At 37.3% G+C, this 13,971-nt stretch overlaps 5 protein-coding genes across 5 annotated transcripts; 2 read left to right on the top strand and 3 right to left on the bottom strand.

Annotated features, from left to right (window-relative positions):
• Positions 1 to 5: 5 nt before the first annotated feature.
• BRETT_002196 (uncharacterized protein) lies at positions 6 to 2,040 on the bottom strand (the record flags this gene model as incomplete). Its single annotated transcript, XM_041280734.1, has 2 exons — positions 6 to 1,786; positions 1,860 to 2,040. The coding sequence occupies 2 exons, from the start codon at positions 2,038 to 2,040 to the stop codon at positions 6 to 8; spliced, it is 1,962 nt and encodes a 653-aa protein (XP_041138525.1).
• Positions 2,041 to 2,327: 287 nt separating this feature from the next.
• On the bottom strand, positions 2,328 to 4,394 carry BRETT_002195 (uncharacterized protein; the record flags this gene model as incomplete). The annotated part of the gene is made up of 1 exon (XM_041280733.1): positions 2,328 to 4,394. One exon carries the CDS (start codon positions 4,392 to 4,394, stop codon positions 2,328 to 2,330), a length of 2,067 nt encoding a protein of 688 aa, XP_041138524.1.
• A 523-nt stretch (positions 4,395 to 4,917) lies between these two features.
• Positions 4,918 to 5,799, top strand: BRETT_002194 (uncharacterized protein; the record flags this gene model as incomplete). Its single annotated transcript, XM_041280732.1, has 1 exon — positions 4,918 to 5,799. The coding sequence occupies one exon, from the start codon at positions 4,918 to 4,920 to the stop codon at positions 5,797 to 5,799; it is 882 nt and encodes a 293-aa protein (XP_041138523.1).
• A 1,394-nt stretch (positions 5,800 to 7,193) lies between these two features.
• On the top strand, positions 7,194 to 8,309 carry BRETT_002193 (uncharacterized protein; the record flags this gene model as incomplete). Its single annotated transcript, XM_041280731.1, has 1 exon — positions 7,194 to 8,309. The coding sequence occupies one exon, from the start codon at positions 7,194 to 7,196 to the stop codon at positions 8,307 to 8,309; it is 1,116 nt and encodes a 371-aa protein (XP_041138522.1).
• A 141-nt stretch (positions 8,310 to 8,450) lies between these two features.
• Positions 8,451 to 13,630, bottom strand: BRETT_002192 (uncharacterized protein; the record flags this gene model as incomplete). The annotated part of the gene is made up of 3 exons (XM_041280730.1): positions 8,451 to 12,590; positions 12,939 to 13,364; positions 13,409 to 13,630. The coding sequence occupies 3 exons, from the start codon at positions 13,628 to 13,630 to the stop codon at positions 8,451 to 8,453; spliced, it is 4,788 nt and encodes a 1,595-aa protein (XP_041138521.1).
• Between the last annotated feature and the right edge of the window lie 341 nt (positions 13,631 to 13,971).

The following is a 13,971-nucleotide window of genomic DNA, read 5'->3' as shown; positions in this document are numbered from 1 at the left end:
GTGCATCATTCAGGAAATTCATCATCTGCTTCTTCCGCACTCCATCCATGCTTACTCACACGGTAAAGTTCGAATATTGCTACAGGTGTAACACCTTGAATTCTACGAGCTTGTCCAATTGTTTCCGGTTTCACCTCATTTAATAATTCAATCACCTCGGATGACAAACTTGAAATAGAGGAATAATCAAAGTCGATTGGTAATGGTAATTTCTCATCGGATCTAAATGCTCTGATATACGCCCTCTCCTTGCTCATATAACCTTGATAATTACCTTCAACCTTTATAGCGACCTTAATCCTTCGGGGTAAGCTTGTCAAAAATGGATCTTCCACAATTCTTAGAACATCATCCAAAACAACATGAGGATATCTTAAAATTTCGAATGCCGACTGTTTAGTGGAATCATCAGAGATGTTAATCGTCGTCAATTGGCGTCCCCATTTATTAGTACTTAACACGAATGAGCTCAACTTGCTCATGGCTTCATCATACAATCTCTTGTCAGTGGAGTATGAATCCCATCTCTCATCCCGAATGCATCCAAGCTTTCTTCCCAATTCGGTGAGACGTCTATCCGCATTATCAGAACGTGCACTGACACGAAATTCTGATCTCGAGGTGAACATTCTATAAGGTTCAGTAACACCCTTGGTGACCAAGTCATCGATCAAAACTCCAATATATCCGTCCGCTCTGTCCAATTTGAGCTGCTCTTTATTTAAAGAGGAGAGGCCAGCATTAATTCCAGCAACTATTCCCTGTGCAGCTGCTTCTTCATAACCAGTTGTTCCGTTTATTTGTCCTGCTAAAAACAATCCATCTACTAGCTTCGTCTCCAATGTTCGGCGAAGTTCCCTAGGATCTATGTAATCATATTCAACACCATATGCCGGTTGAAGCATTTTGACACGTTCTAAACCAATGATCATCCTAAGCAGCTTATCCTGGATATCTTCAGGCATCGTGTTAGAAATTCCATTCGGATACATTACATCTGTGTGAAATCCCTCAGGCTCCAGCCAAACTCTGTGCTCCTTTTTATCTTTGAAACGTATCAATTTTGACTCAAGTGATGGACAGTAACGGGGTCCCTTAACATCCTGTTTAATGTGTATGGACTTGTCTAAGTTCGCAAGAACCAAATTCCTCAAAGGCTCTGTTGTGTGCGTGGAATAGCACAGAATCTGATCGTCTGCTTTGATAGACGGAGAATCATGTATAAAACTCATTGGTTCAGGCGGCATATCTCCATATTCCTTCTTTACCTTAGTGTAATCTATGGTTCTACCAGAAAGCCTAGGTGGAGTTCCTGTTTTAAGCCTTCCCATACGGAAATGGATGCGCTTGAATGTATCACTCAATCCGTATGATGCACACTCACCTATTCGTCCGGCAGGCCAAGCTTTCAGCCCGATGTGAATTTCAGCACCCAAAAATGTTCCTGTGGTAATCACCACTTTCTCACACCTTAACATCTCACCATTTCCCAAGATCACACCTCTTACTTTGCCATAAGAACGTCCATTTGAATCACATTTGTCAAATTCTTCGATGATCAAATCTTCAATCTTCCCTTCATACACTTCCAAGTTTGGGTAATTGGCTACATAATCTTCCATTTCACATCTGTATAGCTCTCTATCTATCTGTGCTCGGTGGCCCCACACAGCTGCACCACGTGATCTATTTAAGACCTTAAACTGGATACCAGCCTTGTCAACGATCCGTGGTGCGGAACCGTCCAAAGCATCTATTTCCTTAAGCAATGTACCTTTTCCGATGCCTCCCAAAAGCTGGGTTGCAAGATGTTACTCCGATTTTGTAAATATCAGGCGTAATAATTGTGGTCTGGGCACCAGAACGAGCACTTCCTGTAGCAGCTTCCACACCTGCATGCCCTCCTCCGACGACAATAACGGGTTTCATAGGCTTGCTGCTGAGTTGTTCCTCTATATCTCTAGTTAGAATGATATTTCTTCTCTGTTCAAGAGTATGCAAAAGACTCCTCAAATTCTTCTTTGCAATTGTGCTAAACATATTTTCTTGCCGTTGAATGATAATATAACTATTGGTGATTAAAGTTACCTATATACTTAAATGGGTTGTCCCTATCTTTGTAAAATTTTATGCACATCTAAAGACGCAAGATCTGAGCCACACGCTTTAAAAACGAAGATAGGATAAGGAGATAACTTATTCGACCAACTTTTTTTTTTTTTTTTCAACCTCGTTTTACGATCTGCACTACCAATCTGTGTAATAGATGATACCGATATTCACACTAATATACATTATATAAAATTGTACAAAGGAAGATCACAGATTTATTCTTCCTCATCCTCATCCTCCGCTAAGGGAATCTCTGGCATACCCTCATAATCGATGAAATCTCCACCTATTTCAATATCGATGGAGCTCTTTAAATTATCAAGATCTTGGGTCCTTATTTCATTATTTAAGTTTGCATTTTCCACCCACGTTCCTTCATCAGCAACATCTTCACCGCTATCAGCAGCATGAATTGAATTATTATTATCTTTGTTGACATGATATTCTTTCTTCCGCTGCTCTTCTCTGAGCTTTCTTTCCCTTTTCTTTCTCTCTCTGCTGACTTTACTTATCTGCTTCGAGAATAGTATTCTCTCTAGCACTCGAAAATCCTCCATATCATACGCCTGCGACCCAAGCCGAAGAATTTCACTTTCAACCGAATTTGACTGAAGATCCATTAAATCTGTTGTAACAGTTAAGTTAGATCTATGCATCAACAACTTGACGTCTTCTGCTGTTATCCTTTTCCGTTTATCATGCTTTGCATAAGCTTCCAAATCATCAATCTCTTGCTCAAAGAACTCCCGACTGATTTTATCAAGAACATCCAACGTCTTTCGCGATTTGAGCTTTTTGGATGCGATCGTCGGTAACAGAACTTTGCAAATATTCTTTATTATTGGTGCTCCGATAGAATTCACAGTAACTTTTTCCATATTTTCTTGACTATTTTTAACGGAACCTTCACTTCTCTTGATTGGAATAAATGATAAACGCTCTGGCCTCTCAATTCTCACATCATTCAAAAGTGAGAGATCCGGATCGAAGTCGACAGCGTCATCGTCAATATCATTTCTACTTGAGGAGTCAATATCAAAGCCAACATCATCATTACCAAATGAAAAGTCCGACAGAGATGTGTGACCATCATTTTCGACCTCTTGATCATCACTGAGATCTCTCCCATAAGCTCCCTCCTCTCTTATAATAGCTTCTGGAATAGCAACATTCGAATCATTTGCGATCGATGTTGCGATCGATAATCTACTTGATACAATCGACTTTGAAGGAGATACAGAATGGTCTGAATCCAGCTCAGATAAATCCGATACCTCTGAATTGTCGTTCGTATTTATTTCATTCAAAACACCATCATTAAAATCATTGTGCTCTTCAATACTAATGCTTGATTCCAATATCTTATCTCTCTCTCGTAAGATATCTGCAGCGTTTCTTTGCGAACTTTTTGCATTTTCTGTAGATGTGGTAGTGATGTCAACATTATTTTCATTCTCCAAGTATTCATTCTCTTTTTCTGCCTTACTCTGTAATTCTTGCTCAGTAGTTTCCTTATTAGAGGTCACAAAGTTGTAAAGCTTATTCAAGGGTTCGTCTGGTAAAACATCTCTAGTTTTAGGAGAGTCCAATTTTCTTTTTTTATGCGGTTTATCTGCTTTTTCAGCGAACAAAAGCTTACCGAGCATCATCAAATCATCCTTAGGAGAATACCGACTTCTCGACTTATTTCTTGTTGGAGTTAAAAGAAGTCGATTTCTTCTGGGAGTAGCAGCATCCTCCATGGCCTCAAGAATTAATGGTGTTGTTGGTTTTCTGGGTGTCGATCCTCTTGAGTTTGATCTTCCAGGTGTCGAAGTCTTAGAATTAGACGTAGAACTTCTCCTTGACGGTGTGCGTACAATTTGATTTTGCATATTTGCATCTGGAGTATTTGTTGTTGAAATATTTTTAGAAATAGGTGTATTAGGTCTGCTGGAGTCATCGCTATTATTTTCGGTCTCATTGCTATTTTGATCATCACTATGGTTATTATCATCTATTTTGTTTTGAGATATTTGTAATGCAGGCAATTGAGTCTTTTGAATGACATGCTTACTCGGTATCACATCGATCTCTTGCTTCTTGGGGGTTCTTAAAGATGATCGCCGACTTGTATAAATATCTGCTAGTTTGTAGCTGTCATCATCATCGTCGTCTTTGTCCGAAGGTGATCGCAAAATGGAAGATCCCTCATCAACTTCTTCTGTTGTGATATTACCTCTTTCATCATCACCATCATTACCATTTTTTTCTTTTTTTGATGGCAGAAAAGGATAGCTCATAATAAATTCATGTATACTTCAATTCCTAGTGTAAAAATTTCCAAACTCATTCCACATTGATGAACGTGATACAACACAGATGATAGCTTTTAAAATGGGAAATTAATTTGTATGTTGTTTAAAAGAAAAATAATGCTGAACCTAGGAAAAGAAAACAATAGAATATGTCACAACTTGATTTTGAATTTGGTAGTTGAATAGAAGATCGGAGATCATGTAAATATATCAATCTTACTTATTCCAATTAATGTTTACTCTAGGATATTCTTTATTCTAGTACGTGTGGACGGCTGCGTATTTTCTTCAACTAGTCGTCCCCTAACATTCGCGTATTTCGAACAATAGAAATTCCAAAACAAATAAAAAATAAGGGAAAAAAAATTCGATCAGCTTAAATTTTTTTTACCTGGAAAGTTTTCAACTCAAGATTTCTTTAAGATGCATCCATATTAAACTGTGCATTCGAAAGAAGCTCCTCTACATTGGGATTCGGCATTAAAGCGACCAATATTATCATCATAGAATGACTGGTGAAGACGATCTTAACGACGGCTTGGATTATAAGTTTGAGGCATCTGAGGATGAAGGTGTGAGTGTTCCTAAGGAAAATGAAGATCAGAGTGATAACGAACAGAAAACTGAGCAGGAAGAGGAAGAAAAAAAGTCCAAAAGTAATAAGAGGAAGAACACTGACAAGGAAAAGCTTAAGGAAAAGAAGAAAAGAAAGTTGGAATACGACACGGCAGAAAAGAAGAATATAGCAACTCAAACAGCTGACATCATTGCCGAAAAATTAGCACAAAAGGTGAAGAGACAAAACAAAAAATTATCAGCATTGGAACTCAGTGATTTATATATCAGCAAAAGTAACATAGCCTACACCGGTGACTGGAAGGAGGAGAGAACTTTGAAAAATTTACCTAGCTTTTTGGAAAATTTCATCGAAAATGATGTCTTATCGAAATCACCAAAAAGACTTCGGGCTGAAGCTAAGAAGGCTGGCAAAAAGGACGTGAAACCAGAAGAAAAAAAGGGGAAACCGGCAAGGCACGAGCACTGCTATGCATTGGTTATATCTATGTCTGCAATTAGAGCGTGCGATGTTCACCGTGCAACACGATCTATGGAGGCTGGATCTATGAAACTTATCTCGAAAAACAGACTTAAAGATGATATCAAAAATCTAAAATCAAGCAGGTGTCGAATTCTTGCAGGTACCCCAGGTAGAATCAAAAGAATTCTTGAAGTTGAGAAGTCACCTTTAAAAGGAACAGAGATCAAAGCCGTGATTTGTGACTGCTACCTGGATTCTAAGCTGCAAAACTTGTGGGACACACCGGATACAATTAGAACACTTAGGAAGATTATCGATGGCAACAAAGATGTGCGCATATACTTATATTAAATTAGATCGTTAAATTTAGATTTTCTACTTGTATACTTTCTATTGTGCATTACGTCCGGCAACATAACTAATACCAATATAATGTGTAATTTTTTATTTCCGTTCATTAAAACAATCATGTTGATAATATGAATAAATAGACATGTAATGAGCTTTGACTCATTTAATGAAATACTTGGGCATCAAGAATGAATAATGCGAATAAATAAATGTGTAAGAATATCCCTTGCAATTGCCGTTCAATTGTTGCCTAATCGCTTTCAGGCTTTTTAGCAGCCGCGGCATTCCACCTCTTCACTGTTTCTAAACTGTATGTCTTTTGTGGATTAACTGTATTCCTTTCACCTTGAAGATATAACACATACAATAAAGCAAAGTATCCAGTTAAAACAACAACACCATTTATATTAGCATTTTTCGGTGTATGGAACCAACCTCCTGATGGAGCTCGAAGCCAACTTGGTATAAACATATGTCCAGCCTAATAGATTAATAAATTTGTTAGTATAAATCTTAAACTCATCCTTATTATGAGAGCCCGTTAGTTATGTCAAATGCTTACCATTCTTGCAAACAATATACCTTAATGATGTATATGGGAGATGTTAATAAAGGTGGTCTATTAAAACAAATGCAAAAGTAGATAATAATGCTATACTTTATCGTGAACACAATTATTATCTTCTCTTGAGAAATTGATGCGAGCTTTCTCTATTTATTTAATTTCATTAATCTTTTTTTCTCGGTTACACTTCATACTTTTTATTTTCATTTCTTGTTTCCCGGAATCAAAATGATGAGCCGATATCTTTTTAGCGGCTTTATTGAACATCACCTGCTTTTACACATTTGCAAGTCATTGTAGAACAATTTACCAAACGCACTCATGTAACAGGATAATACCAAGAAAACCCAATATATTGCGCTGCACTACACTTACGTAGGATTAAAGGCATTCCTAACTAAGGTCAAATTTAAAGTGGTGCAAGGACGTAAACTTATTTTCCCAAGGGCTATTGTAGTGTGCCGAAAAGCAAAAAGCGAGGGGGATGAAAAATTTCGTATTGGGTTGGAAGACAGAAAAGAAAGAATTAAGGGTAAAGCTCAAATTCTATGCGATGGTAGCTTTAGGCTCTTATCACGACAAAAAAATCATTTATTTTATAAGCGACTACACATCTTTTCATTGAAGGGGCTTAATTACTTAGGCATTAACTTTAACAGAAATTACATTCTAGGAAGATTATTTATTTTGTTCATGCTTTTGCATTCTGAACAATTATCATCTTTCATTCTAGACGTATTTATATATTGAGTGGATCTCTCATTTTCTATTAAATTGCATTTGGCACTATTTAACAGTCATATTTGTTTATTTACGATTACCACGATAAATGTTGAGAAATTCCAGACTAAGTTGTCGTGCTGTTCAACTCACATGCTTTAAGAGGGCTCTTTCTTCATCTCCTGTAAAGCCACCTCAGCTTACGTCCACACCAGTGAAAAGAAGAAGATTTAAGTTTTCTTATGAGAGGTCTGAAAATACAGTTATTGATCAAAAACAATTGAAAGTGCCCGAGAATAAGTTAGATTTCAAAAAATACCAAAGAAATAACATCTCATTAAACATTTCTGAGGCACAGGCCAAAAAGATACCGGCTGTTATTACACTTCACGCCAGATTACAGTTACCATCATCATATAAATATTCAACTATTGTGCGTGCTTTGACCTGTCCGAAGGAAGGTGAACAGTACCCGGATAATAAACAGTTAGCTATATTTGGAGCGAATCTTCTTTCTTTCTATACAACAGAGTATTTAATCACAAACTATCCTAGATTGCCAATTTCTATTACAAAGAATGCGGTGGATGCTTATATTGGCGATTTTTCACTTGCGGATGTTGCAAAGAACAGCTGGGGTATAGAAGAAGACAGAACATCAAATATTGAGAAGTATTTGGCAGACGAGCCATCTTTGTTCAGGTTTGGAAGACTTAGATTCGACAGGCGTGTTACTCGGGTGGAAAAAGGAATAACTAAATTTGGATGTCCGACTGAAACAACTTTGGATGACAGTACAGCGTTTGCGAATGCAGTGAGAGCTATAATTGCAGGCGTTTACGCTCATGAGGGTGAAGAAGCAGCCAAGAAATTCACACACAAACACATCCTATCTAGAAAGATTGATATACCTTCGATGTTTGATTTCAAAGAACCAGGAAAACTCTTGACTAGACTTTTAAGGGTGAAGGGGATGGAGCCATTAACTGTGAGGCTGATGAGTGAAAGTGGTCGTCTTTCAAACAGAGCAGTATTTGTTGTAGGCTGCTTTAGTGGAGAAAACCTACTTGCCGGCGGTGAGGGTTCATCATTGAAAGAAGCTAGAATTAGAAGCTTTGTCAATGCACTAAAAGCATTTTACTTGTACAAACCATTAGATTCCAAGATGCCAAGTGATAAAGAGTTTAACCCACTGTTTGTTGATGAAGGTGAACCCTTCTACTGAGTTAAATTCTTTTTTACTTTGCCTCTTTCCCATTTTTCTCTTCTATTCTATCTTAAGTTGACACTCATGCACATATTGATACACCTATACATTACTTGTTAATTCACAGTAGCCATATTTGCCTTCTAGCGTATTATATAATTATACTTTAGCCGCGTAGTACTTAATTAATTCAATCTGTGGTCCATCCATTTTCTGAAAGATACTTTTATCAATCAGTTCATCACCCTCTTTACTCTTGACATGATCCACCATGAACTTGTAAAGTTTGGCATATATAGTGACGGCCAGCTTTCGAAGTATGACATGTTCATCATCTAGAAGTTTGAATAGCCAAGAATCAAGCATAAAGACATCCTCATATGTAATATTGCTTGGTCTCAACCACGTTGATATCGCATGCAAAGAGATTTGCTTTTGTGCCACGGTTAGTCTCCTAAACCCTTTCTTTTGAAGAAGCATGACTAAACACTTCAAATCATCTATGTTCTTCATTGTCTCCTCCAAGGCAAAATACAATTCATCAAAAACGTCACTGTCAAGTGGAACGCACAATTCAAGTAGTCTCAGAGTAATTGGTTCGTCCTTTTCTTTATTGATCTTAGGCAAACACTTCCCTATTAGATAAATCGCCACAAGCATTTGCTTCATGGGTGTTTCTGGACTTAAAAAATCTAGAAGATAATTTATTAGAGTATCCGGATTTGATTGACTTTGGTCTAGCTGATACATGACTGCTATGAGCTCTTCATATGTAATGGTTTTCGCTTTAAGTTTTGTAAGTAAATCACTTTCATTTTTCACTTCTCCTTGCCTTACACGATGCAACTCATAAGTTTCAAGATCTTGCCATGCTTTTGAGTCTAGTGCCTCCTTTAAAGAGTCCAAAAAATCAGCTTTATCCTCATATATTTGAATATTGTCTGTTGGTTTCGTTAATGGTGCCAATGGATCCATAGAAGCTGGGACTGACACTTGGTCTTTTAAAACAGGTGATGCAGGTGATGCAGATGGTGCAGATGGTGCAGAATGTTTGTCCGATTTATGAGATATTGAAGTATCAGTATCCGGAAGTGGTGTATCTTTGCTTGGGAAGTTACGATCTTCCTCTTTGCTATCATTTATGGAAAGCCTTTTCATACCAGTCGTAGGGGTCCGAACAGACGGTTCTGCTTCCTCCAAATCCATACTCTCTCCATTTAATTCACTTATAGAACTGTTTATATCTTCTGAAGTACTTTCAGCGCCAGGTGAATTAAAAACGTCGTCAATTTTCATCTCGGACGACTCCACCTGCTTACTATCATCAGAATTAGTCTCGCTTTCATCAACAAATGGATTTATAGGATTGTTTTCATTATTTATAGCTGTATGTTGCTTGGTGTTTTCCTCTTTAATCATTGACAATTCTGCAGGATTCTGATTTTTGAAAGTTGGCATAATCATTGTCATGTCACTGTCCACCGGAACCGATTTATCGGAAACGTCTTTACGGACAACCATAGTCAAACCATCAAGATTTGGCTCTTCTGCATCCTCTAACTCTTCGTTGGTTGGTAAATAATCGAGATTTACATCGGAACTTTCAAGATCACTTTCATCCTTAAGGGCTAGCTTATGTATAATTTCTGACTGTAATTGTACATCCTTTAGGCAAGAAATTCTTTTTCTAAAAAGAGTGATATTCTTTTCAGCACCATCTTTCAGCAAGGTTATATACTTTCCATCTTCAGAATGATCTGAAAATTCCCAACTCTGAAAGAGGGAGTCAAAAAGTGAACTTAACAGATAACTCTCTAAATGAACATTATTTGAGCAGAGTAGAAAGTCAGCTAGCTCAAAACTGGCTCGAAGCAATTCATCTCTATGCTTTACCAGTTGAAATGATAGAGCCAAATCCTGAATTTTAGATGAATCATTGCAAGCGCTAATCATTTCAGTTAGTCCCAAGCATAAGTCATCGATAGGGACATCACGAATAATCATTGATAAAATGCTTGCATTGACCGTAAATTTCTCACTCATCACATAGAAGCAAAAAATACGAACAATGTTATTAGTGGAAAGATAATTCACCAAGTATTGAAAGCCTTTTTCATCACTAAATACAGCGTACATTATCTCTGGATTTCTAACACTAAGCTCGTTGAATGCCGATCCAAATTTTGCTGGTAAATGACTATTTTGCATCTTAATTAATTCATCAAAAGCAGCCTTCTGATCGGCTGAATCCTGCGATAGTAACCCATTATAGATTTCATTTTCTCTCTTGACCCTTTCGGAATATTCACCTAGCTGTGGAGCTTTACCTATAGTTTGCGGTTTCATGACCTCAATAGTTTCAAGAGTTTCTTTGAGATTTTCGCTTTGTTTTGTCAGTCTTTTTGTGCATGTTTCGTTCTTTATTAATGAATTATCACTACGCACTTCGTTTGGCTCATCATTTTTAGTTAATGCACTCACCGCCAAGATAGTTGTAACCAAGGGCTTTCTCTCAGAAGCATCAACTTCTGGGTTTAATGGTGATGAGGATGATTCAGGGTCAGAAAAGCTTGCTGGCTTGCTTGAACTTCTGCTATCAGAAGATTTACGGCTATGTGATGTATCACAACCTGATAAAGCACTAGGAATCATGTTTACAGCAGCGTATCGACTTTTATCCAAAGCTTTTAAAGTTGAATGGGAAAGAGCTGACAGTATCATTCTTCCATCCTTAGGGAAAAATTCGTTTAGAGTCCAAAATGCGGGACGTGCAATTTGTCTTACCATCGGAGATGGATCAGAAACCGCCTTTCCTATAATGCTACTAAGATAATTCAAGGATGAATCCATAACACTTGAATTCGGAGCGTGCCTTAAAAGAAAAAACTCAGCCCATATCAATGCATATGCTCTTGCTTGAACATTTTTTTCTAAGAAAGAAGAATATATTTGTGTCATCATTCTGTTACTCGAATTTGTAAATAAAACGAGGGAAATCATCGCCAAATTAGCTTTGCGGTGTGTAATTGTCTTCCTTGAGCATGACAATTTTAATAGTGGAGTAACAAATGCATCTATTGTAGAGCTGTCTAATTTTGGACCAAGTGCAAAAGCCAGCTCTTTACAAAGTTGGCAACCGGAGCTGGAAAGAATAGTCCGTAATGATTGCGATGCCTTTGCAATACAACCTGAGAGATCATGCACTACCTTAGCCAATAACTGCCTATATTCCACAATTGCATTACCTCTAAGTAATGATTGCAACCTGTGTATGCTTTTAATCCTTAGAGTCCAATTTTTCTCCGTCTCCTTACCCTCAAAGAATGGCTTAATCTTTTCTGCAATATCTAGAAGTTGCACGTCATCAGTTATATCAAGCGATTGAACCTTATCTATGGATAAAAACTCCGGAAATGATACAAGAAGCTGCAAAATCTTATCCCTGTTTTGAAACCCGTCAAAAGAATACTTACTAGGTGGAAACATAGAATTTTTGTAGTTTGATCTAGAAGTAATCGAAGATGATTCAGAACTGGACAAAGTAGAGTGACAAACGGATCCGAGGGGTTGCTTTCTAAAAGTAGAACCACTTAAAGATGACGAAAACATCTGCTTTTTGTACAGAGAGATAACTGATCTACCTTCATTTAACTGCGATAACAAGCGAATAGAAAGACTATGACCAACATGATTTATCTTCAATAACCCAACAAGATCTGTACTCATCGATTTAGCTTTCGATGGGGATAGGGAGTTAAGATATGAGACCAACAAGTTAAAGGCTGCTTCAACAACATAAGTATTAGCATCAACCAAGCAGCCCACAATCGAGAAAAGAAAGGACTCAAGAGTAAATCCTGGAGAGTTTTTCGAAATCTCTTCAATCATCTCTAACAACCTTCTGCGAATCAAAGGATCCCTGCTTTTCAAACCGATGGTCTTCAAATCGTTTTCAAACTCTCTAGGTGCCGCCTCCCATATGGTCACCAGAGCTTTCATAGATGCACTTCTTAAAGACGTTCTTGATTCTTTTAAGCGTTGTAAAAGAAATGGTATCAATATTGAATGGAGGCTTGAGAGTAGTACGGGCTTCTTTATCCTCACCAATTTTATCAAATGGCAGATGGTCGAAAAAGAACTGATAGAAAGTTTCGGCTCCTTATATGCAATAATTAGTGAGTCAAAATACTGTTGTGCCAAATCAACGTCAACAAATCCCGACTTAACTTCAGCCTTGAAAGTTCTTATCAGATCAAATGACCTGAGAATATCATGCGAAGTGAGTGCATCATAAAGATACTTGGGTGAAACTTTGTTTTCCATAATAAGAACAATGCGATGTTTACCCTATCGCTTTAGAAATGAAATCACTCTATTTATGATATTCTAAACGGTCACACAATTGATCGACTAGGAGTGTATTTTATGGTTTGACTAAGGTTCGAGTTTTATATTAACTTTGTAATAGATCTGTGGTAAAAAAAGAAAAATAAAATTACTTTTTCCTTATTTGAGGTAAACAGAGGAAATAAATATGACCGATCGAATTAATTTTTATTTAGAGGGAAAAAAATCCTGTGACGCGATCGCGTAAGAAATTTCACCAGGATTTTACACATCTTCTTGCTTATATACTGGGATTAATACCTTCCCTGAACGAGGATGAACAACACCACTGTATTTCCTAGCAACAAACTCCCCGAAATGGCTTGGTTGACTCCATCCAATCTGGTATGGTCTGAGCTTGAGCTTGTAAAAGCTATGGTTAGCCACAGCATTAAGTAATCTCGTGGCAATGCCGTGTCTTCTAAATGTTTTTACCACAAAAATTCGGTCAATACCAATAGCGAGTTTCGGATTTTTATTTGGGACTAGAATATGTGAGCCTTGGATCATCCAGTATCCAATTTGCGGTGTTTCTGTAATGCATATACCAATAATCCGTGCCCTATAAATACAAACAAATACTTTCCCCTTAAATTTTGTCTTTCCATGCCAACGTTTCATATTATCTTGAGAGTTGAGTACCAGATTTGCCGCTTGCAATACCTCATCGAGTACTTTTGTACCTTCCTAGAATTGATATTGGCTTCAATTATAGAACCCATCTTTCCTACTTTTATTGTGAACTTTTCAATGACCTTACCAAACGATTCTAATTCTCTTTGGCTTCCCACGCGTATTCCGTTGATTGCGTTTCTGTGATACCTAGCATGTAGTTTCTGCCCGATAGTATTGCTATCTATGTAGCATAATCCACATTGCGCACATTTAATCAACATGCTTCGTTTGCAGTAGGCCTTACCCCGGGGTGTCTTGTTAGCATAAAAAATACTCATTTTTCTTGAAAATTTCATTCCTCTTAACGAAATTTCATGGTAGGCAGTAAGAATGCTTTAAAATTCAACCTGCTGTTTTGGATTTAAATGACAATTATGTTCAAGCCTTCGAAAATTCGAATTCACTCTTCTAATTGTATTCGATAAATAGCGAAGTCTGTTAGAAACAATTCACATCTAGACTCTAGTAAATTAGAAAATTATAAAGGGAAAGGGAGGATGTATTATTAAAAGCAAACCTATCATAATCGAGCAAAATTCTGGGTACGAATTGCTGGATGCTCTGAGTTTCGCTTTTTTTCCCTTTGATTTTCGCAGGGATTTTCAAATTTAGTTTTTCA

Source organism: Brettanomyces bruxellensis, chromosome 9 (assembly GCF_011074885.1).
Source record: "Brettanomyces bruxellensis chromosome 9, complete sequence".
Lineage (NCBI taxonomy): Eukaryota > Fungi > Ascomycota > Pichiomycetes > Pichiales > Pichiaceae > Brettanomyces > Brettanomyces bruxellensis.
The sequence above is the reverse complement of the archived record's forward strand: the minus strand, read 5'-3'. Positions and strand labels throughout refer to the sequence as shown.